We start from the raw sequence: 26,928 nt of genomic DNA on the forward strand, positions 1-26,928 counted from the left end.
TTTATTACAGTTTAAAATATATTAAACAAATCATTATTTTTGTATTTGTATTTGCATAATAATATAATATTAAGTTAAATTTCGCGTAAAAAATAAATATAATGGAGGGATGGAGTATAATATAAATTTAGTTTTTTTATATTATTTATTCCATTATTCTTTATATTTTATTTAAAAAAGTATCAGTTCAACCATTTGACGAAACAAACGCGGCTCTACCATTATCACAGTTTTAAAAAGGGCTGCTTGGCTTTGGAGTACAAATTGCTACGGCGGGAAAAGTATATGGTAGAACAACTTCAATGTTGAATTTGAAATAGTTTCGCTGCATCTCTGTGAGAGTGAATCTGGGTGGGGATGGAGGCAACCAGTGGCGAGGTCGTGTTCGAATCCCTGAATTTGAGTCCGCGCCTCTTCATCAATGAAGTCCTCAATGTCGTCGACGATCTGCTGGACGAGGCTTTCAATTATTTCCTCCAGTAAACACCTGATTAGTCTTGTTGGGGAGTGCTTTATGCTCGCCTTAATTTTTTCGACTTTGATTTTAAGCTTGTGGACAATTTGTTGCAGAGAGGCTTCGAAGCGGTTGAAAACCGAGGGCACCGATCGAGCGGAGGAACTGAGCAAGGTGTTTGGTGGTTTTACTGTTTTTGAGTTTCTCGTTCTGAGCTTGTAAATGTCGCTTTTATTGTGCGTTATGTAGATCGAGGTGTTTGAGGTAATGTAGGTTTATATTCATTTTTTGGTCATTTGGTGTTTTGATATACTTTAATTTGAATCTATAGGGTGTGGCGTACATTCGGGATTTGATCCAATCGACTCTCGACCAGCGGATGGAAAAGTGGGAAGAATATTGCATTCGATTTTGTTTCAGTGTACCCGAAGGATTTTCACTGCCGAAAGCTGTATGTTTATTATCACAATCCGAAGTTATGTTTTTTTATTTTATGTTTTGTTCATGTGGTTGTTATCCCTTGGCTTTGAAAGTTGGATAAAACGTGGGAATTAGTTTCTAGAAGATTTTTCAATGGTACTTGTGGAAATTACATGCATACATTGGGAAATAGTGTTCTGACTTGATGTTTTGTATAGCATTTAGGTTTTGAAAATGATTGTTGGATGGGAAAATTTTGTTTAATGTCAATTGCATAGTGCAGAAAGACATGAGTAAACAAAACTGAATATACTTTTTACATATATTTCCAAATTGTTTGTTAGACAATGAAATATCTGTTGCTACTCGGGAAAAATATATTAAAAAGATTAGTCATAGGCTGGAGAAATTTTGCTCTGAACTCCATCTCCTGAGTACAATTTCACCCGGTTTTGATTACATGCGAAGATGCTAGTATTCATTTGGTTTTAGCTGCTTGGTGTAGTCAAGATGGTGTCATAGGAAGCTGATTGCTAACTAGTGTTCTATGAACGATCCGTCGAGGCATCCCAGTAGAGAATCCTCAAGCTAATTGCTACAGTGTTCTATATAGTATTTTTGCTGTAAGTGGGAGCTTGTATCCGAGAATCTTATTTTCTTGGTCAAGATAAGACCTTTAATTCTACCTTTCTGACAATTGTGAAGTTATACTTATATCACATAAGTTATCATATTAAACTTGTTTGTTCCTGGTTGTCGGTTTTGCTTGTGCTTTTATCCTCCAAGCAGTTTCCGTCTGAGTGCATAGACAACACTTGATCACCTTAATTATTTTATTATCTTCTCACAAAAGATTGAATCACAAGTTAACATTTCATTGTAGAATGAACCATCTGGTGATGATTTACCAGACCTTGATGTTCTTACCGATACAGAGGTGGATGCGCAGTTGAAATCTTTGCGTGAGAAGCTTGTCTTGGTAACCCCAATATCATTAGATCTCCTTTCGATTCATTTATAACTTTACGCATACTATTACAGAACTTTGAAATCCCTAACACAGGTTGGAAAAGAATCTGCTGAGCTTGACAAAGAACTTCGTGCATTGGAGAGACAATCTTTAGCAAGTAATAAATCGGCAGGGTTTATTAATGAAGCATTGCGGTTGTATGAGAAGAATGGTGCTCCTCAAATGTTCAAAGGTACTGCTTAAGTAATTATTCAATTGCACATCTTGTAATAACTATTACAAATCCGAATTGCTTATATTTCTTCTAACAATTTTGATGCTTGATGAAGAAGCATTTAAATTTATTTAACTCTGTCAAACATTATTTATTCTCATCGGGTCTGCTGGAATTCTCATACAAATTCCATTGCAGATCACCGATCCACTCGGAATAACTTATCACAGATTCTGGAATGTAGCTGGTTATCTTAGTTCTTATGTTGCTGGAAACTTTCGATATTTATTATTTAGCTAGTCGAATGCATTTTCTGCTACTTTCATTTATAGCCGGTGATTCACAAGACCACACCACACCACTAGCAGCTAGTAATGGTGTTGAGCTTACAATTCCTAATACTCTGGGGAAGAAATTGACCTTATTTTAGATGATACTAGAATTTGAAGTTATTAGTTCTCTGTTTTTAGTATCTTCATCGATCTTCTTCAAATTATTGGTCCAGTCAATAGTTTGTCACTTCTTTCGACCATTATCTGAGCCATTTGCAGAAAATGTGTAATGCTTTGATAATTGAAAAAGGGACACATCGATCCAATCTGCCAGTTGCGTATATCCTTTGTCAACAATCATTTAACACTAAGCAAAATTTTCATTCCCACAGAACTGACCAATATGGCATCAGAATTTCGCGCAAAAGTGGTTAATCTAAAGAGAAGCAGAACGGAGGAAACTCAGAGCTTGAATGAAAGAGCAGACAAGTTACTTGTGAAGCCATGGGATGCTGTCCGGATGCCTCGTGGAAACGGTAACAGAAGTGCTGAGATCTTTCCTATTGGCGACCCTAGAGTGTTCTAGATCGAATTATCCCTTGTAATGCTGCATATTGTGTTCCTTTTGTAGGTATGTTGCCGGAAAAACTCGAAGAATTGCAAGAGTTTCTGGATGAGATCATTGCTCACCATAACTAATTGTTGAATCACGGTTCGTACGGCTGCTAGTAGTTATGTTTGCCGCTGTGAGTTCCGGTGAAGTATTTGCAAACTATGGACCATGAATCATTGATAATATTTTTCTGTCATGTTTTATGATATCTTTCTTTTCTCCTAGAGTTCTTACACATTCCATGCGTGAGTCCTAACCGTTCACTTGCCGTACATGGTTCGCCTAGTGTGACTGGACTGTCGGGCCTAGTTTGCAGGGTATTAGATTCGACCGGGTTTACTCAGTGCCCACTTCCGGGTAGCGGCTGCGAGTTCTTAAGTCGTTGAAAAAAAAAATAGATAATGTCCTCAAATCCTTACGTCTTTTTATTTAGTATGACTTATCTTGCTGAATCTAGTTTACATACTATTAGGATTCTATTAACTACTATATAAAAAAAAAAAAAAAAAAAGAAAAAAAAAAGTTAATACTATTATTAAAGACAATTGAGAGAGTATTGGTGTTTAATGCAAAATGTGCTTAATTTGCCATTTTATTATGTATTAAGATACTATTAGCACAATTTTGCTAGACTGAGGAAGAGAGTATATATATTTCTTTACTCAAAATTAAAACAGCTATTATTATTATTATATAGCGTTAATTTTACAAATAAAAGAATATGACATTTATTACCGTTCGGTTCACTCCTGGAATATGTTATGTGAAGTCGATTAATTTCACCCACAAATGGGCGCACTGCGGAGCCTCTCCAGAATGGCAGAGCAGCACAAGCCCTCCTCCGCCATTCAAGCTCTCTACGACCTCTGCCGAGATACTTTCACGCCCTCTGCCTCCTCGTACCCGCCGCCTCCGACCGCCATTGAGAAGCTGACCTCGTTGTTAGGTACTTTTTCGATTCTCTCTCTATATGTTTAAAATCCTTTACTTGTTTTCGATTTCCGAAATCAGTGGTGTGGTTCGGTTTCATATTCTTTTACCTTTCGTATTGATAGTTTTTTTTTTAATGTATTGTGATTTGTCTTATTGAACTTGGGAGTTGGAGGTGGCTTCGATTTAATTGGCTTTTGTTCGCAACTTAACTTTTGCTATGTATTTGTGTGGTTGTGTAGATATTTGTTTATCCTTAGTCTACTTACTGCTTGTTGTCGATTTTGACAGAGTAAATATTATTATACAAGAATGAGTGTAGAGTTAAAAATTCTTAGGAATTTTGGGAATACTGTGAATGTTCATGGAGATGATCTAACTCGGTGCAAAATTGTGGCCAGAAATTTAAGATGTGTAGATGGTTTGGTGGTTTTATATTGCATTGCATGCTCCTCTTCTTGCAGTTGAAGCTCTTGATGTAATTTTCATAGTCATCTTCACATGTTCTTACACAGCTTTTTGTGAAGTTCGCTAATTCTGGGATTCTTGATGTTGTTTGTTAGGATTTGGAGGATATTAACTAGTGTGAAATGGTTTTTGTGTGATATTGTATTTTATCAAGCTTTAAATCATTAATTGCTTTCTAAATTAGATCTTTCAAATCATGTTGGGGTTTGGGAAAACATTTTGTAAAGCAAAGTATGGATGTTTTGCAGACACAATTGGTCCTGCTGATGTTGGTCTTAGTGATGCAAGTAAAGAGGATGACAGGGGCCGTGGTCCTTTTGGAATTCTTTCGTTCAGTAGAGTAGATCGATGGGCTCAACCAATAAACTATGTGGATATACATGAGGGAGAAAATTTCACTGTATGTTATGCCCCTTTTAGTTATAATTTTTTCTCTAGAAATCTTTCATTGACATACTTATCAAGGTTTATCACGTCTGATTTAGTTTAAGTTTTGTTCAGTATCATCATTCTTTGCAATCTTTAAGAGTTTAGCTTCTTTGGCCTTCAAAATTGCATTTTGATCTTGAGTTCAAGTGACATTTAGTGAAAACTTTTAATACTTGCAGATATTAGAGTTTATATTACTTTAAAGCATGATGAGACTATTAATATAGAATTCTTACACCTAATTGTTGGTGCACTAGTTTTAAGCAAAATATAGATTATAATACTGGGAATAGTTGGAAGAACCTATTCTAAGTTTCTAATTCTATTTTACTTCCGTGCATAATCAGTCTACATGTTTGCAATATGAAACGAAAAAGTTAATTGAGATTTTGAATGTCTTTTTGGCTGTAGTCCCTACCCCAATCCAGAAAACTGTCCTGCAAAGATGTTATTTGATTTTAAAACGATGGGACCATGGACACCATTTTCTTCCCTTTCATAAACTTCCGTATGTGTAAATTGGATCAGGACTTCAAATTTTGCCAACTAAGTCATTTGAGTATCAGATTCAGGGAATGAAACAACTACAAAACATAGGTAATAGCGCTACCTGTTTATGCCACTTCTGTCTGAGCATAATCACATGAATTTATTGCAGATGTGCATGTTTTGCTTCCCTACGTCTGCTGTTATTCCTCTTCATGACCATCCTGGAATGACTGTTTTCAGCAAGGTATTATATGGTTCCTTGCATGTCAAGGCTTATGATTGGGTAGAGCCAGCTTGCATCCGTAAAATTGAAGGAAACAATAAGTCGTCAGGTATATTCTATGTCACTTGTATCAATTTCCAATTCACTATTTACTATTTCTAATTGTGGCTACCTCCAAATTACCACAGTCTGTAGATGGTAAAAAGTGTGGGAGGGTAGTTCCTCTGTTTGAGCTTTCCAAATATAAAATTATCTTGATTGCAAGTTGGCATTGCAACAAAATTCTCTGTGGGTAGTCGGAGTTGCTTTTACCAATAATGGGGTAGTATGCAAGATGTGAACAAGTCGGGTGCTAATTGTACTTTCCTTTATCAAACTTTTCATGTTATATTGTCAATCATCACCTTTATCTTAATTTCAGTTACGGTGCGACTGGCTAAATTGGCAGCGGACAAAGTTCTAACTGCACCGTGTAATACTTCTGTCTTGTATCCAAGGAGAGGAGGAAATCTACATGCTTTTACTGCAGTAACTCCTTGTGCTATTCTCGACATCCTTGCACCTCCTTATGATGACTCTGCTGGCAGGAAATGTTCCTATTACCATGATTATCCTTGCCCCATCAGCCGTAAGTAGCTTCTTGAATCAGGTGTTTTTTTTATCGAAATTTGCTACCCTAGTGTAGTTACCATGAATGCCGAAACTGGATTTTGCAGCTTTAGATGAGGATGGAAGTGGCTCTGGGAAAGACGAGGAATATGCTTGGCTTTCGGAGATCGACACACCTCCTGACCTCCATATGGTGTCGAGAAACTACGCGGGTCCGTCTGTAAAGAAATGAAGGCATATTATAAATTGGGTACAATCTTAATCCTCTGTTATTATACTTGTTTCATATCTCCTGTCTAGCAACTACATGTTATAGGAGCCATATTCCTTTTACGAAGCTATTTACACAAAGTGCTTACTTTTCTAGCTGATGCTGAGTATTTTTTGTCCCCATTCTTACAATATGGATTGGTGTTTGATGGAAAAAGTCCGATTGCTGGTTTTATGAATTTGTAAATCCTTCTCCTTCGATTTGTAGGAATAAGTTGGTTACTATTGCAGTGAGCTAGGCTGTGTCGATATTATAGGATAAGTTGATCATTGAAGTGATAGTTGATACAACATATGCATAACATGGGAAGTAGAAATAGTTCGGGTGCCTGCCATAGTGTAGTGACAACACATTATTAGTTAATATTTTACATATGTGCTATGTTATATACCTTTGTGGTGAGATCAATAATTGCACTGTCGGTTTATACCTCAAGTGCTAGCGGTCTATATTTGATATGATGTCGGCACAAATTAACACCATAACTACTGCCAAATCAACACCCATAATATATACAAATATTATTACACCTAGCATATGTTGTGTGTAATAAAAGTACATGATCTTTGTTGATAATTACACGTGTATTGTATAAGAGTATGTCATGTACTAAAATCATCATATGTTGTGCTTTTCAGCAATGCCCTGCCACATAACATGTATCTATCTTGTTTCTTGATTGAAATCCTTAACATAGTCTAGAGAGAAGTGGATAATTGAAGTGTATCTTAAAAGGCTTAACAAGCAATTCACAGCTTGTCTCAATTCGATATCAAAAGCAACACTAAATAGAATGTCTCTACAACAAAACAGATTCAAAATACATAGTTCTAGTCCAAAATAAACCACAGCTAGATTTCCCATTTGTGCTGTTCTTTATTCTAAAGAGGATCGATAATTGATTGCGATCTCAACTAGTTGATTTCACTCAATACAAAACAAAACAAAACTCTGAAGCATTATTTTGCTTTCAATCCCTTCCTCCACACACCTTTTTCCTAAGGAAACCGGAAAGCTTCGCCAGCGTAGCGAACATTTCCGAGTTCCTCTTCAATGCGCAAAAGCTGCAAGAAAACAAGCAAAGGAAAAAGCTCAAGCACCTATGAGTCTATTCATTGACTAACTCTTAGTAATCAATATCTAAGGTGGTCGACTGTCAGATAGGCCGGGCATGATTCGAGTATACATAATTTGTATTTGTTAACCGAAAATTCGGTTCAGTTCCGTCCTATTTGGCGGTTCGGTTTGATTTTTTTGCCCACTCCTATTGTCAAACTCATGTTATTTTAAACTCAACCTCATTTTCAGCACAGGAATAATAATAAGCTTTACCTGATTGTATTTGGCCAACCGCTCACTTCGGCAAGGAGCTCCTGTCTTGATCTACAGTAGAAGATATATACATAGTGAAAATCTACGAAACAATAATTGAAAGAAAACTGCAATGAATAAACAAGATTTGCCAAACCTGTCCACTGGCCAAGCCTACAGCCAAATCCGCGATGAAATTGTCTTCGGTCTCTCCACTACGATGACTAACCATAACCCCCCATCCGGCAGCCTTTGAGTCGAGCGCCGCTTGAATAGATTCTGTCACACTTCCAATCTGGTTAACCTGCAAGATCATTCGGTAGTTAACAAAAAACCTCGTTCTTGCATATGCCATGTCGAATAGAACGCAAACTATTGAGCTAGGACATACCTTTAGTAGCAAAGCATTGCAAGCCTTCTTCTGAATGGCTTCGGCTATTCTTTCTGGGTTTGTGACTAATAAGTCATCACCCACAAGCTGGATATCGACTGTGGATTGCAGCGATGCCCATGAACCCCAATCGTCCTGGTCAAATGGATCCTCAATCGATACAATAGGGAACTCTAGGATAAAATCTCTGTACAAGTCGCCAAGACGTTGTGCTGAAACTACATGAGCACCGTCGTTTGGTTTCTTCTTGAAGTTGAGATCATACTCCACAAACTCCCCTTTCTTAGTCAAGAACTCGGACGCAGCAACATCCATCCCGATCTTGATCTGGATAAATAGTTTTCAACAAATGGTGTGTTCGTGTATGAGATTTTTCCAAAAATTTACTATTCAACAAAAAACATCAAATCAAAACACATATTTTTTATATTATACTAAAAATTAATTTTATATTCAAAAATCATATCATACAACTATTCTAATTAAAAAATTTTACTATTCAAATCCAAACTCCCAAACAAACACACCCAAAGTATATTAGAGATTAAAAACTAGAGCTATAAACGAGCCGAACAGAGCCGAGCTTGTCATGTTTGAGCTCGACTCGTGTTTGTTTATTAAGAGATACGAACTGAAATTTTTGTTTGAGCTCGACTCGTTTAGCAATTTTTTTTTTGTTTGTGTTCGACTCGATTTAGCTAGTTAAGAGAAATTTCATTTTATTTATTTATTTTTTTAAAAAAAATTAATTCAGTTAATAATAATTTAATTTTTATTAATAAATTTAAATAAAATAGAATGAAATATAATATTTATAAAAGTAATATACTTATTAAATATAAAATTATTAATTTAATTTTTCTAATAAATACAATCAAACATTTGCGAACAAACTTGAGCTCGTTCGTGAACATAACGAGCCAAAATTTATGTTCGTGTTCGGCTCGTTTAGCTTAACGAACAAGGTCAAACTAGCCGAACCGAATCAAACTCGCAAACTGTTCATTTATTTTACGGCTCTACTAAAAACAACAAAAGGTTACAGTAGAATAAGAATATTAACAATCCTACCTTCCCCGTGTAACCGGCCTTTTCTATTGCATCGACTAGCAGTACCAATCCTTCCCTGTTATCCTGCACATTTGGAGCAAAACCACCTTCGTCTCCAACATTGCACGCATCTTGCCCGTATCTATCTTTGATAATTCCTTTCAAGGTGTGATAAACTGTGCGGGATTCAAGAGGGACACAATTAAAACCCTCTCGACGTATTTTCCAAATAATCACAACAAGAATCAATCGAGTTTTACTAACCTTCACTGCCCATTCGAAGTGCCTCGGAAAACGAGGCTGCTCCTGTGGGCAGTATCATGAATTCTTGCATCGCCAGATTGTTCCCGGCATGACTTCCTCCGTTTATAACATTAAACGCCGGGACTGGCATGACAAGCTCTTTTGTTCCCGAGATTTCCTGGATGTGCTTGTAAAGGGGCACGCCCTTTGCTCCTGCACCAGCTCGACATACGCTTAGGGAAACTCCTAGGATTGCATTCGCCCCAAGCTTCGATTTATTTGGGGTTCCATCGATGTCGAGCATTACTGCATCGACATCCTTCTGATTCCTTAGTTGACAAAAAACACCAATTCAACATAGAACATGTCACATTATCTACAGATATTTTTTGAACTTTTTCGCATTATTCGTCAATAGTAATTTTAAAAAATATATATTATATTATAAACATTTTTTATCCCATAAAACATTAATCATGTAACTAAGCTTATTACCATTCTCATAATTTTCCAATACCCCAAAACTTATGAAAATTTTTATTTAAAAAGAGCCTATTCCTTAGGTTGGTTGCTTTTCAAATATGTTTGTGCACTAATTTTACAATACATGCATTTTTTCCTCCTTAAAAACATCATTTTCAAAATCTATTTTTATTTAAATCTTTACTATTATCAAAACTAAATCCAAAAACAAACAAACTAGTATGTGTTGTCACTTTCGAACTATTTATTCTACAATGAGAGGATGTGTTCGTCTGTAAGATTTATTCTTACTATTCGTTAATTTTTTTTCCCAAAAACATCAAATCAAACATCTATTTTTTATTCTTTTTATTTTTTATATTATACTGTAAATTAATTTTTCATTCAAAACATTACATCATAACCTATTTATATCACGTCATACTATTATTACAATTCAAAATTTTTACTATTCAAATCTCAACTCAAAATACAAACCTCCAAACAAACACACCTAAGAAGATCTCTATTTTTCATTCAAAACAATAAAATCCAAAACATTTTAAAAACATATTGATGCTATATTTTGTGAGAATAAAAATGTATTTAGTGCAATATTTTTTCAAAATAACTGTACAGTGACAAATATCCAAAAGTATTGTAAGTAGAGATCTAAAACATATTGTTTACTAAAAAAATTTTAAATCCAAACCAAACTAACAATCAAAATCAATAATAATAATAATAATAACAATATTATTATTATTAACTTCAATAGCACAGAACTTACAAACTCTAACTATGTGCAGAAGATACGAAATTACCTGACGTCAATCCCGACGAGCTTAGGTCCTAAACCCTCATTGATGTTTTTAACCGCATTGAGCACGCCTTTGCCCCCGTACACGCTCTTATCGCCGTCTCTCAGCTCAAGCGCCTCGTAGATTCCGGTGGAGGCGCCGCTGGGGACGGCGGAGCGGTAAAGCGATCCGTCCTCCGTGATCAGATCAACCTCCACCGTCGGATTTCCTCTGCTGTCTACAATCTGCCTCCCCTTAACCGACTTCACCTTCGCCGCCGCAGCCTTCGAAGCCACGGCGTGCGCCGGCGCGGCGGAGACGGAGCTGCGGACGGTGAATCTCGCTGATTTCACCCGTTGCGTCGCCGGAAACCAGAGCGACGGTTGCTGGATAGATTTAGTAGAGAAAAACGGCTTCGAGAGCTGTGTAGGTGTCACCGCCATTGCAGAGGAATCGACGGAATGTAGAGGACTGATCGAAGATTATATGGAGCAAATAGGGGAGAGGAATATATTGGGGAATCCGCTAAGGGGCGAAGAGAGCAGAGATTGTTGGGAGACTGAAATGGAGGGGGCGTTAGAAATTAGGAAACAACTGAGAAATAAAGGACGAAAGCGACCAAGAAGGGTAGGTAGCAGCAGGTGGGGTCATTCTGATATTTGGGATACTTCCTGGGGTTTTTTCGATATTTCGAAATATATTTCATTTCCCTTCACCGCCGATTTCGAAGTCCGCAAGAGTTCAGAATACCTTCCGCAGGTTCGGCCTGAATTTGTCTATTGCGTTTTCGTTTCGAATTTCACATTTAAAAAGAATAAAAGCAAAAGCAAATGTGTATATGGCCCAAGGAAGAAAATATCTTCAAGTAAGTTAAATAAATATAATTAAGAATATCTGGCGGTGTAGAAGTAAATATGTGATCGTGAAATCATGACCTGTAACTTCCGTACATTGTTTGAAAATGAAAATTTAAGCAACTCAATTTTTTGTATCAGTTTACACCTAGAGAGAGAGGCCATATATATAGAGAGAGAGAGACACTATACATATAGAGAGAGAGAGAGGCCATATATAGAGAGAGAGACACTATACATATATAGAGAGAGAGGCCGTATATAGAGCGAGAGAGACACTATATATAATTGAATTGATTGATGAGATTCCAAGCTCACCTCAACATCAACATCAAAATATTTCCAAAGAAACATCAGCTCAATGAAATTGAATTTGTAATGACATAACAATCATTCCAAAAAAAAGAAGACATAAAATCAAGAATCACAACTCAAAACCGAACCATCTTTAGCAATTTCTTAATCGCAAGAAGGTAATTGGATCAAATCTAGTTAGTTACCTCACTTGAGAAAAGTACAGGCTAAGAAGAGGAATATATAAGCTACCAGGGATGTAAGAAGTTCGAGGCTCCACGTCGGCTGCAACAAAACCGACGGAATCAATGGGACCAAACACGAGCCACAAATCCACCCGACCACAAGAGCTGCAAATCTACAAAAGACATACCACGACATATTCATGAATAAATTATCAAAAAAGTCGAACAAGGATACCAAACATGAGAGAAACTCACCCGATGATGGCAGCTCTAGACAAGCTTTTGTTTTTGTCGTTTAGAAAGTATATGCAAGCTGCGAGAGATAACGCCACCTGTACACAAAAGAAAAGCATTTTGATACGTATACATATATGGTGCTTTGTAAAAGATCGGTATTGAAGAGTTGACGATAACCTACAGGTGCAAATACACAAGCACCAAGTCACATTTCCAACTACTCGTAATTTCCTATGTGTATATTCTCATATTCATTTGAAACTTTTTAGATTGGATTGCCATTGGCAACTATCCGGATAGATTAAAAGTTCTATAGACAGGTGTATGTCAATTCAATCATGTAATTTGCATAAAGAATTTATTTTGATTCGTTGTTGCGGGAGCAAAATGAAATTGTAAATTTCCCTAGGTTTCCCTCAACAATTAAAAGAATATATATATATATATATGTATATCAAGATACTGATAAGTGAATATATAGAAACCATGGGGACGTAAAGATCCCCAGCTCCCTTGCATTCGAAGGGTAAGAGAAGGAGACGACTCTTTCTTGATCTATATGAAAAAAATATATTCTCCTCCAGACCCAATCATGGTTTCTTTTCTTATTTTTTAAATACTCAATTTCGCTCTTTATGGATAATTGGAGCCTCTGCTTTCAGAGATCCAGAGTTACTAATCTAACTCCTGGCTTCTTAGAATCACAGTTACAGGATATCATAAAGACAAGAAACCTAAGCCTCTAAAATCGCACAACTTCGGTAAATCCTTCTAGAACAACATATAGCCAGCCTCTAGGTTCAAATGCTTTGCATGTATATGAAAACAATCTAAATTCGATCATACAGAAGCTATTGCTGGCATTATGCAAGAAATAATATCCAATTCCAATCAATGAAGTTCAGCTACATATTTCATACTAAGAATGATACGAATGTAAATCAACAATAAAGGAGTAGCAATAACTATCAAAACAATACAACAATTCAATCGAAGGCAGATAAAAAACTTACTTGAAAAGCAGGTCCAGCTTCAGCAGAGTTCATCACACTCCAGCATGCCATGAAACCAAACAGGAATAGCCGTCTTAAAATGATCACTGGCGGTGGAATCTCCACAAAACTGAGCAAGTTTTTTACCCACGGCGGCGATTCGTCAACCTGCTTCTTTAGCCTGGTTTTTAGGTTAATCTTTGTTTTCTTCCTATTCTTGTAGCTGTTCATTAGCAGCCTCTCGAAAGCTGCTTCTATCGATTCTGCACTTCTCTCATGAGCAGCATATTGGCTCAACAAGAAGTTCCGAGCACTCCAAACTTCTTCCTCGGAAGCGTACGGACTTATACCCAGGCGCTTGTAAGGATTCCAAACATTCATTCTAGGGAACTTTGAGATGTTACCTAAAGATGTTTGAAACACAATCTTAGGTCTAAAATGTCTTCGTTCAACCTCCACAATCCACTAGTGTTCACATCGAAACCATAAAAACGAAATAGTTCCCACATGAAAACGTAAAGAAATAAATCAATAGATTATGTAGCATAATCAAATTGTTTTATCCTTCCAGAAACGCACCTTCATACGGCGTATCCACCGTGCACCTAGGGCTCCTGAAACTGAAGCCAGACGGCGCAGTTTCCTTCGATTTGCTTCGAATTGTGCTGTACCAGGCAACGATATATATATAAAACTTAGAATCCTAATCAATCGCAGGCGAAATGCTAGGAAAAGAAAGGATAAACTTACAGTCGGCGGCCATGGAAAGACGAGGTCAAGGTATTCGATAGAAGCGTCGCCGCCATGAAATTACAAGCCGTATATTTCTGATTCCACTCAACACATAAACTCATGTATCCGCTTCCGGAATTCTTGAGCTGGAAGATTACAGAATCGCCATGGAATTCAAGGAGAAGCCCCAAAAAGACACTTCCCGATAGCGCGGTCGCAGTGAGAGGGGACTGCTGAAGTTTCTCTGTGGGCTTATTTGTTTCATCTTTCAGCAATGGATATTGTGAGAATTACAAGAAGGCCCACAAAGTTTCGTGAAGTTACGTTCAACCCCTTCAATTAATAACTATTCGATTTACACACCAAAAATATAGGCTCCGTTTACCAAGAGCAATTGGAAAATTTATACTCCATCATTTTATAATTTTGAGTATAACATTTAATGTAATTTTTTATAGAAAATATATATATATTTGATATAAATTAAATAAAATGAATTTTCTAATATTATTATATAAATAGAACCATAGAAAGTCCAAAAAAAAAAAAGATTTCATAGGCTAATACCAAAATGCAACTTCTACTTAAACTAAAACTATATCAATAAAAAGACAAAATTTTAAAATTTCTTACACATTCATTCAATTAACTAATAAAATATTATTATTTCTTATTTTATTGTAGAACTAAAAACACATCTACGTTCATACAATTAACTTATAATTAACTAATAAAATATTATTATTTTTTATTTTATTATAGAACTAAAGAAATGTACATTCATACAATTTAACTTATATTGAATCCCAACAACATATGCTAATCCTAAAATGAGTTCCCACAGCACATAAAATATACAACCATATAGAACATGCATTTATTTAACATATTGTATTAAATAAAAACAAGTGTTGTCAATTTATAACTATAGTTCGGTTAAAAAAAACATATATTTAACCAGTGATAGCATATAAAAATATATTTTGTATTATTTGCTGCATTTCTATTATATTAACATAAAATTGAGTATTGTTTGTTCCTATTGCTATATTATAAAATTCAGCATAACAACAACCATTTTATGATACAAATTAGTTAGGAATATATCATATTTGAGTGGAACAAATTTGCGCAAGATAGTAATACATAAAATGAAGAAATTAAAGTTTAGCATTTTGACCATTTTGATAAAGCTGTTGCCTCAAAACCCTCCTCATGACTTTATTTGTGGCAGTTCTGGGAAGTGAAGTAAGGGGCACAACATCAGACACCTGCACCAAGATTCAACCTTGCTTATATAAATATACATCTATGAATGTATATATTTAATTATGAATTGAATGTATATGCAAAAAAAGAGTTACCCTGAAGAGAGGATTAAGTTTTTTCTGCAGGGCAGAGTTGAAAGAAGCAGCCAGATTGCTGGTGTCTGTTGCGGCTTCGTCGGGATCCTTGAACACGACAACGATGGCTAACTTCTCAGGCCCGCCACCGGCTGGCGGCACTCCCACTGCCGCCGTTTCGAGAATGGTCGAGTCGACTGAGTTGCAGATGCGCTCGATCTCTACTGAGCTCACCTGAATTTTTATATATATATAAAGGCGCCTATTAGCGTTTTGCTAATGTGTGGTTGATTTCATAACATATAAATAAATAAATAATACGTATCCTTCAAATTTAAACTTTTAGGTGTGATAATTATTAACCGATTATATCGGTTTTATTGTTACCTTTATGCCTCCGAGGTTCATGGTGTCGTCAGCACGGCCATGTGCGCGGTAGAATCCTCTCGACGTGCACTCAAAGACATCGCCATGTCGTCTGAGAACCTGTCGGAGAACGAAAGGTACAATAAAATGATGCAAAGGAAAGGATAATTTATGGCAACACAGTACAAACCTTTCCATTCAAAACTGGCATTTGCTTGAAATACACGTCGTAGTGGTCGGCATTCAGTAGAGTGCTCGAAGCTCCAAACATGAGCGGCCAGAGGGCCAGTTCGCCCATTCCCGGGCTGCCCTGAGGCTTTGCATAATAAACAGCACGAGGATAGTTAGCTATGGGTTTCCTTGCATTCGAGATATACATTTGTTGAAGGTCAAATTGATAAACGGGTTTCTGGAGGAGCTTACTAGTGGAAGTCCATCGTCACCGAGAATAAACAGATGGCAACCCATTGCGGGTGTGCTGAAAGCTGCAAGAGATTGATTCTGTAATAAGGAACCGGTAATAAATCCGCCGCCAATTTCAGTCCCACCGCAATACTCGATCACGGGCTTGTATTTAGCTCTGCCCATCAGCCAGAGGTATTCGTCTACATTTGATGCCTCGCCAGTAGACGCGAAGCAGCTACAGCAGGTAAATAGCAACTACTCAATTCAGAGGAATGTTTGACGGCAATGCTCATTGAAGAGAAGTTTCTTCGGTACAGTCGGTATTTTCATAGAGTGAGATTGAAAAAAATAATTAACTATTATAAAAAATAAGAAAACAGCAATCTTACTCAATCTGAATATTAGAGTACTGAAAATGCAGGTGAAAATGTATAATTTGAGTCCATAAGATATCACTAACAGTCTCATTATTTGGAAGCCAATATCGAATACTTCCTACCTTTAATTTTTCAGATTTGATTATCAGGCAACTAATGTCCTAAAGCTTTTAAAACATGCAAATTGTAACACATGACAACAATAAAAGGACTGCAAAAGCAAAGCTCGTCTCAAAACATGCATGTGCACCGTATAACATAAGAATATTTGCAGTGAAATTCAAAAAATCAAATTTAATAGCACTATCCTTGGTTGGATACTTCCACAACCCAAAAATAGAAGAAGAGATAGGATAAAAAGGTTAATGCAGGTCGAGGAGGAAGTAGATGAACACACTGCTCACAACAATTGATATATGATCTATATTAACTAGACGTACCGAATACTTGACCAGTCATAAGTAGCAGGTGCATCTGTGCTTTTCCATGCCCTCACAATACTAGGGATTACACCCAGCATCGTTACTTTAGCATCCTGGAAAATAATAGATTTTGAATCACGAAAATATAGATGGAAAAATTTAAAGCCAGGAAATCATTTTTATAACGATATATATATATATATAATGCCAGAACAACATTATATGTGCAAAAAAATAGGTACTCAGTACTTCCCACCTCATGAATTTCAGCTTAAAACTATGTGATGTTGGTAGTACATACATCCAGTTCTAAACAATGTAGATAATTTGAAAAAAGGAAATCTCATAAGGAAGTCGAGCATTGAAAAAACAGTCAAAAAATTAAAGCTTCAAACAAGAAAAAAAAGGTACTATGAGGCATAGCCTAGGTTTTAAGTTGAATGCACTTTCAATTTCCTAGTAGGCATATCTTCTCAATAAAATGGACTACACCGAATATCACCCTTGCACATCATTTACAAGCATATAATGCAAAATTCTTTAATGTTGTTCTATACGATAGAATACAAATATCCACCAATTATCCAACTTAAGATAGAGATCATAACCTTAATTTTCAAGAATAAGGCTTAATACAGAGACCCATTATTATACATATCCATAACCTTAACTTTATGAATAATCTACATGCACATTAATAAGTTCAATATCACCTGAACAAACTTCGCAAAGCCTCTACCAAGGGGGGATCCATTATATAAAGCTATTGAAGCTCCATTCAACAATGAAGCATAAACAAGCCAAGGTCCCATCATCCACCCTAGATTAGTTGGCCAAGCAATTATATCACCTTTCCGAATGTCCATGTGGCACCAACCATCTGCAGCAGCTTTAAAAGGAGTAGCAACAGTCCAAGGGATTGCTTTTGGCTCCCCTGCAGCACAAACAAATCAGTTGCGATGTAATTACCCCATATAATTAAACAACTTCAACATTCTTACACTAATTAAGGCACTATCTTATCAACTATTACTTAATGTTGATTTAACAATAACATAAAACATTTGTCCCAGTATTCGTTCGAGTGCTGATTTAGCCACCTCAGGGGACTAAAAATATGGCAAGATAGATTTCTCAATGAATGGTAGTAGAAGTGTATTCCATGAACAACTTCATTCTCTGTATGATCCTAGAACATTCTGTGCTTAAATTTTACTCATTCCATGCGACGTGAGAGCAGGGAGGATAAATTGTTTAGCAACTAAACCCTTCTGTCAAAGTGCTCAGAGCAAATAAGCTAAGCTTTTGGAGGATTTATGTCTCATTCCTTCAAGATCTGATATATAATTCAATGATGGTACAAAAAATACAAACATCTGAACTTTCTACCAGGACAATATGTAAGAGGTTGACGAGTTCTGATAGCTAGATGGAGAGGCACTGAATTTCACATTCCAACAAAAATTTACCAGAAAAGGTTGTCCACAAATATACAATACTTTGATTACCAAATTACCTGTCGTTCCTGAAGAGAAAAGTATGTTTGTGTATGCTTCAGTTGTTTGCTCAACAGCAATATACTCAACATCTCTGCAAGTATCAATTACCTAGAATGAGAGCTTGAACCTGGTTATATGAAAAAGATCCTTTTAAATCTAGACATTACTATTGAACCTCATGTGAAGAGATGGATTTGAAAAACGGAAAACCATCAAGGTTTTCATGGAGGGCCTTCACTTGAGCTTTAAATTTAAAGTTGATGAGTTAAAATCTATTCTCAAGGGTGTGTGTTTCACTGTTTTGGATTTTGATGTTTTTGAGGTGGCCTAATTGATGAATGTGATGTTTTGTATGAATATTGGGTGTTGGATATAATTTTTTTTTTATAAAATTGAGTAGTTAACAAATAAAGGTTAGATGCATGTAATGCTTCTAAACACCAAGCAATAGGATGCTATCTTGTTAAGTGGCATAAAAATTATACATATACTAGCATGCTTACTTGGAAGCATTTGCTCTCTCAAGGAAACTTTGCCAGGAAATGTCGCCATCACGCAATTCCATGCTGAAGCCGGTTCTTCTTGTGGGAATTACAATTGCCATTGGTGATTCAGCATCTACAACTCTCCTGTAGTGTTGAAGATGAGAAACAAACAAATCAACAAAGAACAGAATGGAATTAGGAGATACCTGTCAGCAAAGTCATATGGCGAGAATTTTCAATGAATCTAATTGGGGAGTGCAACAAATATAAAATCAGGTAGCACATGAATTGAGAACCTTTATTCTATTTCAGTAGAGGGTAAAGAATGTTTTCCCAATTGTCACGATCAAAGCTACTAGAGCTAGGAGTTTACCCTATTCTTTTGGAGTCATATATAGTACCTTCTTGAAAGATGCATGTATAACGTTAAGTAAACTTGCAAATTAATTTTTCTAATATTTTTACCTGTACAACGGAATTTCTTTGCTGCCCCGAAGAATAAGATCCTGGCATATGAATAAATTTAGATATAGGTAAGACAATATGTACCATTCAATTTAACATCAAGCATATATATTGCAACTTTAAGGTCACATCTAACACAAGTCAGTACAGCAGCACCATTCCACCAACATCAAGTGGCTACAGGTCTACCCAAGCATCCATGAATGTAGTGCAGATATTCTATTGGTTAGGACTATGCATTACTAATTAACAGCCCAAAGACCATTGGAGGCGTTAGACATATGATTGTCCATTCTTAAAAAAATTGAAGGTAATCGTACCCGAGTGAATGTTGCTTTTGCTTTTGACAGTTTTAGCCTTGTAGATATTTCATTTGGTGCAAAGCTATCAGCAATGGAAACAACTACATAGCCAGCAAGTACTATGGCCAAGTAGATCACCACAGAGTTAACATCCATTGGCATATCTATAGCAATGGCAGAGCCTTTCTCCAATTTCAGAGTTTCTATTGCATGAGCAACCAGCCTGCAGAAACAGAGCTCCTCTTATCCAACATTCATATTTTTTAGAGCCATGCAAAATATTAGCACTAGACAACCATATTTGAAATGGATTATATTGCAAGAAACACATGAGAGCTTATGAAACTATACTTGGACGAATTGCCATCATTTATGAAACATAAAAAGTAGTATCACAAACACCTGATGTTGTAAGCACCATTAGATCACAATATTTAAGAATATCAAACTCTTAATCAACATCATACCAAACAGATTTGGATAACTCCTCAAGAGTCATTGTCTTTAATGGTGTGTTGTCATCTCCTTCATCACGCCATATCACAACAACATCCTCAAGTTTCCTTTCAGCACTCAATCTCAGGCAATTGCTTGCTGGATTTGTAGTAGCAGATGGAAGCCAGTGACCACCTAGGAAGGTCGGATCCTCAAGCAAAATACAGTCAGGAGGAACTGAGAAATAGACATTCATTTTTCCAAACAGAGTTTTCCAATAAACCTAAGAAAGAAAAAAATGGCCAATGTAAGATCGAAACAACTAGTAATTACAATTCTGCAAAAATTAAGAGCTCAGCAATATGATGAACACTTCACTCCAACCTCAGGGTTTGAGACTGAAAATTCCTGAAAATCTCGGAAGCTTGTAATAGGATCCACATATTTGGACCCTAAAAACTCTTTTCCATGCTCCTCCAGTAGCTTGCCAACATTAGTCGAATTTACACTCCCACTGTACAAGATCAATAGCTATGAGCATGCAGGGATAACTTGATCTACTTCATCATCTTCTGATAATATTATATAACTTCTATCATCCATTTTCGTAACTGGGCTTTGTTACATCTAAAATTTTCTTGCGCTTATCCCAAGCAACTCATGTCACTTCATAAAATTCACAAAAGCATCATATGTTCGATATAGGTTGTGTTCTATCAACCAAACCAACATATGATTTTAGCATGGTTAATTCTCACTTAGTCCTTGCAGATCTCATTACACAACAACATCAAGGCCTCCATATAACTACACCAAAATTAATTTGGTTATATATATACCTACAAGAGGAAGGCTATCTTACACCCAAAGTTTTTGGATGTCTATGTACACAAATATTACTCATTAAGTGCAATCTACAAAAGTTTAAACTTCAAAGATCTTTAATTTCTTGCTCAAATTTCATGCCTTAATGCTATGTTTTATGTTCTTACCAGGGATTGAAGTGGGTAAAAAAGGCCCTTGGTTATTAACATAAAAAATTAATCCTACACGGATATGTGTGTTCACTTTAGTGTTTTAAAGATACACGATTATATAATATACAATGTATATGTATAACAATAAAAGTCAACAAAAACACACAAAACTAATTTAATTCAAAATTTTGCGATTCCCAAAACAAAAAAGTCTCTAAGCATACCCAACCCATGAATTATTATAGAATTTATCAAAAGAAATATGGCTAAAGATATTATTTCACGCTTCAAATTACTCATCAAGATTACACATCACTTCAATGAAGTTATAATCCATAATTACCTACCTAGCAAAGAATCTAACAAATTAGCACAAAAACATTTACACTCACTAAATGCAGCAGCCACCGTATTGATCCGCTCGCTAAGTTCTACACTACAGAAAATAAAGAAAAGCTTTAATGATAGTAATAAAATAAAATAGATCGAAGTATATACTGTTCAGGCAACCAAGCCGGAGGATCAGGTCCGTAATCTTTGTAACAGCCATAGTACATCATCTGATGGAAAGAAAATGGGAGCTCCGGCGTGAGAAGATTCTTCGAGATGTTGTGCCATGTTTGAGGGCTACCGGCGCCGCATGTCTGCACAATTCCGGCGAGCTTCCGATGAAGCTCCTCCGCCTCGTCTTTGGATATGCCCAAAGCCGCTATATCTTCAACTGATATACAGTCGAGCGATTTGTAATCCTCAGTAGCCATTTCCCAAAAATAAACTAACTAATCAACAGAACAGAGCTCTCATTGAAAGAAGCGAAAATTTTGGTTCTCTCCGGTCACAGATTCGCCGGGAATCGGAAGCTCCAGCCGATTGAAGTGGTTAGCGAGGCGGATAAGTAGAAAATCAGCAAAAACGATGGCGAATCCGAGCTGCTTCAGAGGTTTCAGTTTATCCACAAAAAATTGATGATTGCGGGAAATGCTTCACTGCAACACTCCACCCTCGAATTCCGACTGTTTTTTTCAATATATATATATAACAATTAAAAAAAAAAAGGATGGGGGGAGTGTCTATTCGTTGAATTTGATAAATATTGTTAATAATATATATTCATCATTAATTAATAATATTGTTTTAATAAATATATATTTAAAAAATCCGTTGGGCCATTTGTTTGTAAAGGCCCAAAAAAGGCCACTTAAAGCTTCAGTTATGACTATTTAAAAAAGCCCAATACATTTATTATGAACTTATGATAATTCATTTTTATAGAACAATAATAAGTCGAATTTGAATTTTATATCAAGTAAAATTATATTTAAGGGTTTCAATGATAATGATTTTTGAGATGTAATATATTTCAATGAACCAATGTCAAAAATAGAATGTTCCGATTTAAACATATATAGTATTCGTGTTAATAAATATTTATATTTTTTAAAATTTTTTTGGCTAATTCAATGGTGAATATTTATTTTACATTGAATAATATATTTTTACATTTACATAAATACAATTGTCATTTACGAAGAAAACAATTTAATGAATAAAAAGCAAGAGTGGGCCCATCCATAGGCCCAAATTAGAGCAGTGGGCCAGCCCTAAGTAATTAAAGTCAGATGTAAGCCCAATAAATGAGATGGGACACGTGTCTGATTGACATGGGGCCACGTAATACCAGCAGCAGCCGCGCACGTGACCATTCCCACCACGTTGTCCTCGACTTTATCAAATAAATAAATAATAAATATTTGTTGAATAAATTGAGAGCCGTTCCAATCAAATTTACAATTATTATTCTTGGGTAACTAATTTTTATTGCTCAAGGATTCAATATGACAATCATTTATTTATTTTCATTTTAATTTATTGAAATAAATTCGAACTTTTATTTTTTTTATTATTTATTTAATTTTAAGAAAGAATCATAATAATCGTGTGTTTGTAGACATTGAGAAGCAACGGGCAAATTAAACAAGAGTGGGGCCCACAGTTTTATTAATGTTGACCACCACGTGACAGCGTCACGAGAATGAGAGCGACGCACCGCCTGTAGCCTTTCATGGTCACGTGCTCGCCCACCCAATGCCCATAACTCCATTTTCTTCTCCTTCTAAAATAATTTTCCAAGTTTCAACTTTTTTGTTGTTATTTTAATTTGAGGTGTTTTATTTTTTATTTTTTAACCTTTCTTTATTTATTTATAATTTTTATCTTTTTTAAAAATAATTTATAAAAATATGTTCAATAATAAGCAAGGACAAAAAAGCAAAGAAAAAAAAAACAATCAAAACATAACAGGTGTGTTCTTTTGACGAAATAAAATTTTTACTATTTATTAAAAAAAATTTGTAAAATATCAAATCAAATATATTTTTTTTATATTATATTAATTAATTTCATATTCAAAATATTATATCAAAATCTATTTATATCATATCATACAATTGTTCAAATATAAATTTCTTACTGCTGAAATCTCAAATCAAAATTTATACCCAAACAAATCTATTTCAATCAAGTTAATTAGAATTGAAAAAAAATTTGTGTTGATAATATAAAAATAATATATTGTGTTAAACGGTTGATTTTTTCTTTTTGTAAGATAGAGAAATATATAGTATTTCATTTGTTTAATTTATTCTTATTTTTAGTTTTTACTATCCTCTAAATATATTCTTTTCATATTTAGTAAAATAATACTCTCTTTGTTCTAAACACCTTCAACATTTTCTGTTTGATATGTTTCAAACATCATGCAGTATTTTTAAAATATAAAATAATTGAATATTATTTAATCTCCATCTCATACTTTATTTCATTACATCACTCAAATAAATATATATTTTCTCTCTCATCATATCATTTTAATTCTTAAATTATCATATTTAATATTACTCAATTAAATTTTTTTACCGAAAATAAATATTGCACCATGTTTGAAATGGATGAAATATTATTTCCTCTATTTTTTCTTTATAAAAAAATAATACAGAATATTTTTTTAGAAAAACTTGTGCCAAAGCAAATGTACTATTTGATGTTTAAGTATGTACCAATTTTATACTATCTTTGTTGTTTGATAATTTATTCATTTTTTTTCCCTTATTTTTTTTTAATAATTGTATTTTTCTACTAACATTCAAAATACTTTTACAATTACAATATATTACATAAATATTACTTCTTCCGTCTCAATACAATAGTCTTGTTTACCATTTTTGTCCGTCTCAAAACAATAGTCTCATTTTCATAAATAATCATATTACTATAAAACTACCCTTACTTTTTTATTATTATTACACAATTGCAGCTACTTTTTACACTAATACCCTCGCAAGGGCAAAAAAATCTTTTGTCCGTACTTTTTGCCCATTACCAATATAATATCAATATTTCTTAAATATCGTGTCAAATACAACCCAAACTATAGTTCTAAAATGGAAGAAATATTATTTTTATATTACACAATCCTAATAAAATTATTTTAACTTTTTTTACTTTATTCATAACACATTTCAATATAATATTAATATTTTTAAAATCCAATATAAAAAACAGATAAAAGCAGATAGATAAATAAGGTAAATAAAGGAGTATTTTAAAAAAATAAAGAAAAAAAAAACAGAAGGGTAAAAGAGGGGGAAATTGGAAATAAGTGGTAAGAGAAAAAATTTGTACCCCACTGAATTAACGGAGGATAACGGCGTGAGTGAACTTAACGGGACGGGATAGCATAGAAGCAAGCACGGGGCCCACCGCACGCGAGAGCCGGCAAACAGTGAGAGTGGCAGGAGATGGGCGCACGTGACCTGCTACATCTTTCTGAACCTCCCCTCACGTGACATGCATATTTCAATTACAATTTCATTTTTCTTTCACATATTCTATGTCTAATTTTATTATTTTATTGTTTATCTTATTAAAAAAATATATTTTTATTATAGAAAAAATGAATTTAAATTGATTTAAAAATATTATTATTCTATGTCTGTTATTATTTTTTCACATAGTATATTATTTTTATTATTTTTTACATATGACTTGAAGAATGAATTATTAGTTTCACTTCAATTTCCACGACATTAATAAATGTTTTGTTTAATTTTAGTTCTATTTACTCAAGTTATTAAATTATATATATATAAATTTATTTTATACTTACTTTTTATTTTAAATTTATATAAAAAAAATCAATATTTTTAATTTAAAATATCATATTTAACATTTATTTAGATTAGTCCATGGCATGTTATTATTTTTAAGTAATAAAAAAAATCAATAAAAAAACATTTGTTTATTATAAAGTAATATACACTATGTTTACATGTATTTTATATACTATTTTCAATTAGAAAAATTAAATCTAATACCCTCCTATCTCAATAAGGATGAACCCCTTTATTAGTAACAGAATAATGTAGATTCTCAAATTATTAATAATAAATCGTTATATTATTAATAAGTTGTTCTATTATTTTATTAATTTTTATAAAAGTAAATTTGTTGACATTTTAAATATTTTTAGCACTATCTCTCGATAAAAAATATATACAATATGACTATCATTTTTTAGAGAACAATTTTTACTTTATTTGTTTCACTTCATTTGTCAACTCTTTCTATTTTTGTATATTTCACATAATTTGTTATTTTCTTTTATGAAAATATAATTATAAACTTTAATCACATTTTAAAATTCATAATTTATAATTTTTTATTTTAATTTAATAATTTAGTCATCTTAATTTATAATTATTTTTATTGAATCATACTTATTTTACTAATATATTTTTTAAATACTTACTTACATGATACCTAAAACCTTTATGCATAAGGGGACAAATTAGCTGGGACAGAAGGAGTTTAAAATGTAAATAAATAAAAACTATATATTTATTTTGTATTATTACCATAAATTAGTTTTGATTGAATAGAGATAGAAATAAAAAATTTTTGAATGAATCATTTGTATCATAAGTTATAAATTTAATTAAATTAATATATATATATATTTGTTAAACGTATATTAATAATTTTATTAAAAATATAAATATATCATCTTTTGTAAGACGAGCAAATAATAAAAATTGATCATACGTCACGTGCCAAAGAAATATTATAGAACGAATTTTTATTTAAAAAAACGTCATGGTGCTCATTGACATTAGTACATGGTAATAATGATCTTAACACTAAACAGAATAAACAGTTAACAATTGTAGTGACTCGTTTGTTTCGATGGCTGTCGCGTCAACATAAGTGGAAGGACTTTCCTGAATGTCAGCAAAAGGGCCAAACACGCCCTGACGCCACCACCTTCACGTGCCCCAATTCTAACTTCCTATTTTGCCCTTCCCTCCCGAGCATTAATTCACACTCACCGACAGTGGCACTACTGCACGGCGGCCCCGTCTGCCATTATTCCCACGTCAGGGGCATTCTCGTCCTTTCACCTGCAATCCGTTTGCCCCTACCACTCATCCTCGTATAAAAATTGTCCCACATAATTTTTATTTATAAAAATATAATTATATTTACCTCGTCATGAAATGACAAAACTACCCCTAACCATCAACACCACCCCCTCGAACTTCCAAAAGCTCAACGGAGGACAAGTATTCTACACTCAAGTTTACAGAAACACACCTGAGGTCATGGGTTCAAACCTCCGACGCCTAAGGTCCATTTGTCACACATAATTTGCTTAGTATGTCTTTTCCGTTGACTTTGGTTTGCAAGGTATTAGATTCGGCCGGAGGTTTATCCAATGCGCACTTTCGGGTAGCGGCTGCGGTTCCCACGTCATTAAAAAAAAAAAAAAAAAAAAATTACACACACATTTACACTATTTATTAACAATATTTTTTAAATTAAATTAAATATAGTTTTTATTATTATAATTTTTAGAACTTCTACTACATCTGTCCACATTAATA

General features: G+C 34.4%; 5 protein-coding genes across 6 annotated transcripts; 2 read left to right on the plus strand and 3 right to left on the minus strand.

Annotated features, from left to right (window-relative positions):
- Window positions 1–217: 217 nt before the first annotated feature.
- Window positions 218–3,377, plus strand: LOC127239537 (protein MIS12 homolog). 2 transcript variants are annotated; one of them, XM_051257747.1, is made up of 8 exons: window positions 218–479; window positions 571–628; window positions 786–905; window positions 1,758–1,853; window positions 1,938–2,076; window positions 2,723–2,866; window positions 2,962–3,076; window positions 3,169–3,377. In XM_051257747.1, the coding sequence occupies exons 1-7, from the start codon at window positions 358–360 to the stop codon at window positions 3,027–3,029; spliced, it is 747 nt and encodes a 248-aa protein (XP_051113704.1). In that variant the 5' UTR covers window positions 218–357; the 3' UTR covers window positions 3,030–3,076; window positions 3,169–3,377. The 2 variants fall into 2 exon arrangements, with proteins under 2 accessions (XP_051113704.1, XP_051113697.1); XM_051257740.1 differs by lacking the exon at window positions 3,169–3,377 and having other exon boundaries at window positions 2,962–3,162.
- On the plus strand, window positions 3,291–6,540 carry LOC127239522 (plant cysteine oxidase 3). Its single transcript, XM_051257716.1, has 6 exons — window positions 3,291–3,300; window positions 3,713–3,889; window positions 4,590–4,741; window positions 5,429–5,591; window positions 5,904–6,110; window positions 6,199–6,540. Exons 2-6 carry the CDS (start codon window positions 3,733–3,735, stop codon window positions 6,321–6,323), a joined length of 804 nt encoding a protein of 267 aa, XP_051113673.1. The 5' UTR covers window positions 3,291–3,300; window positions 3,713–3,732; the 3' UTR covers window positions 6,324–6,540.
- A 458-nt stretch (window positions 6,541–6,998) lies between these two features.
- LOC127239516 (enolase 1, chloroplastic) lies at window positions 6,999–11,062 on the minus strand. Its single transcript, XM_051257701.1, has 7 exons — window positions 10,644–11,062; window positions 9,379–9,686; window positions 9,136–9,290; window positions 8,065–8,391; window positions 7,831–7,977; window positions 7,695–7,745; window positions 6,999–7,426 (listed from the first exon to the last, which is right to left on the minus strand). Exons 1-7 carry the CDS (start codon window positions 11,060–11,062, stop codon window positions 7,361–7,363), a joined length of 1,473 nt encoding a protein of 490 aa, XP_051113658.1. The 3' UTR covers window positions 6,999–7,360.
- A 736-nt stretch (window positions 11,063–11,798) lies between these two features.
- Window positions 11,799–14,163, minus strand: LOC127239529 (protein CHAPERONE-LIKE PROTEIN OF POR1, chloroplastic). Its single transcript, XM_051257728.1, has 5 exons — window positions 13,932–14,163; window positions 13,761–13,846; window positions 13,203–13,585; window positions 12,208–12,284; window positions 11,799–12,125 (listed from the first exon to the last, which is right to left on the minus strand). The coding sequence occupies exons 1-5, from the start codon at window positions 14,033–14,035 to the stop codon at window positions 11,975–11,977; spliced, it is 801 nt and encodes a 266-aa protein (XP_051113685.1). The 5' UTR covers window positions 14,036–14,163; the 3' UTR covers window positions 11,799–11,974.
- An 808-nt stretch (window positions 14,164–14,971) lies between these two features.
- LOC127240956 (probable acyl-activating enzyme 17, peroxisomal) lies at window positions 14,972–22,010 on the minus strand. Its single transcript, XM_051259832.1, has 14 exons — window positions 21,488–22,010; window positions 20,397–20,526; window positions 20,045–20,295; window positions 19,596–19,800; window positions 19,276–19,316; window positions 18,829–18,954; window positions 18,343–18,416; window positions 17,540–17,760; window positions 16,845–16,939; window positions 16,046–16,262; window positions 15,813–15,938; window positions 15,644–15,742; window positions 15,278–15,490; window positions 14,972–15,184 (listed from the first exon to the last, which is right to left on the minus strand). Exons 1-14 carry the CDS (start codon window positions 21,748–21,750, stop codon window positions 15,074–15,076), a joined length of 2,172 nt encoding a protein of 723 aa, XP_051115789.1. The 5' UTR covers window positions 21,751–22,010; the 3' UTR covers window positions 14,972–15,073.
- Between the last annotated feature and the right edge of the window lie 4,918 nt (window positions 22,011–26,928).

The sequence above is a fragment of the Andrographis paniculata genome, unplaced genomic scaffold (assembly GCF_009805555.1).
Source record: "Andrographis paniculata isolate CXL003 unplaced genomic scaffold, ASM980555v1 Contig18END, whole genome shotgun sequence".
NCBI lineage: Eukaryota > Viridiplantae > Streptophyta > Magnoliopsida > Lamiales > Acanthaceae > Andrographis > Andrographis paniculata.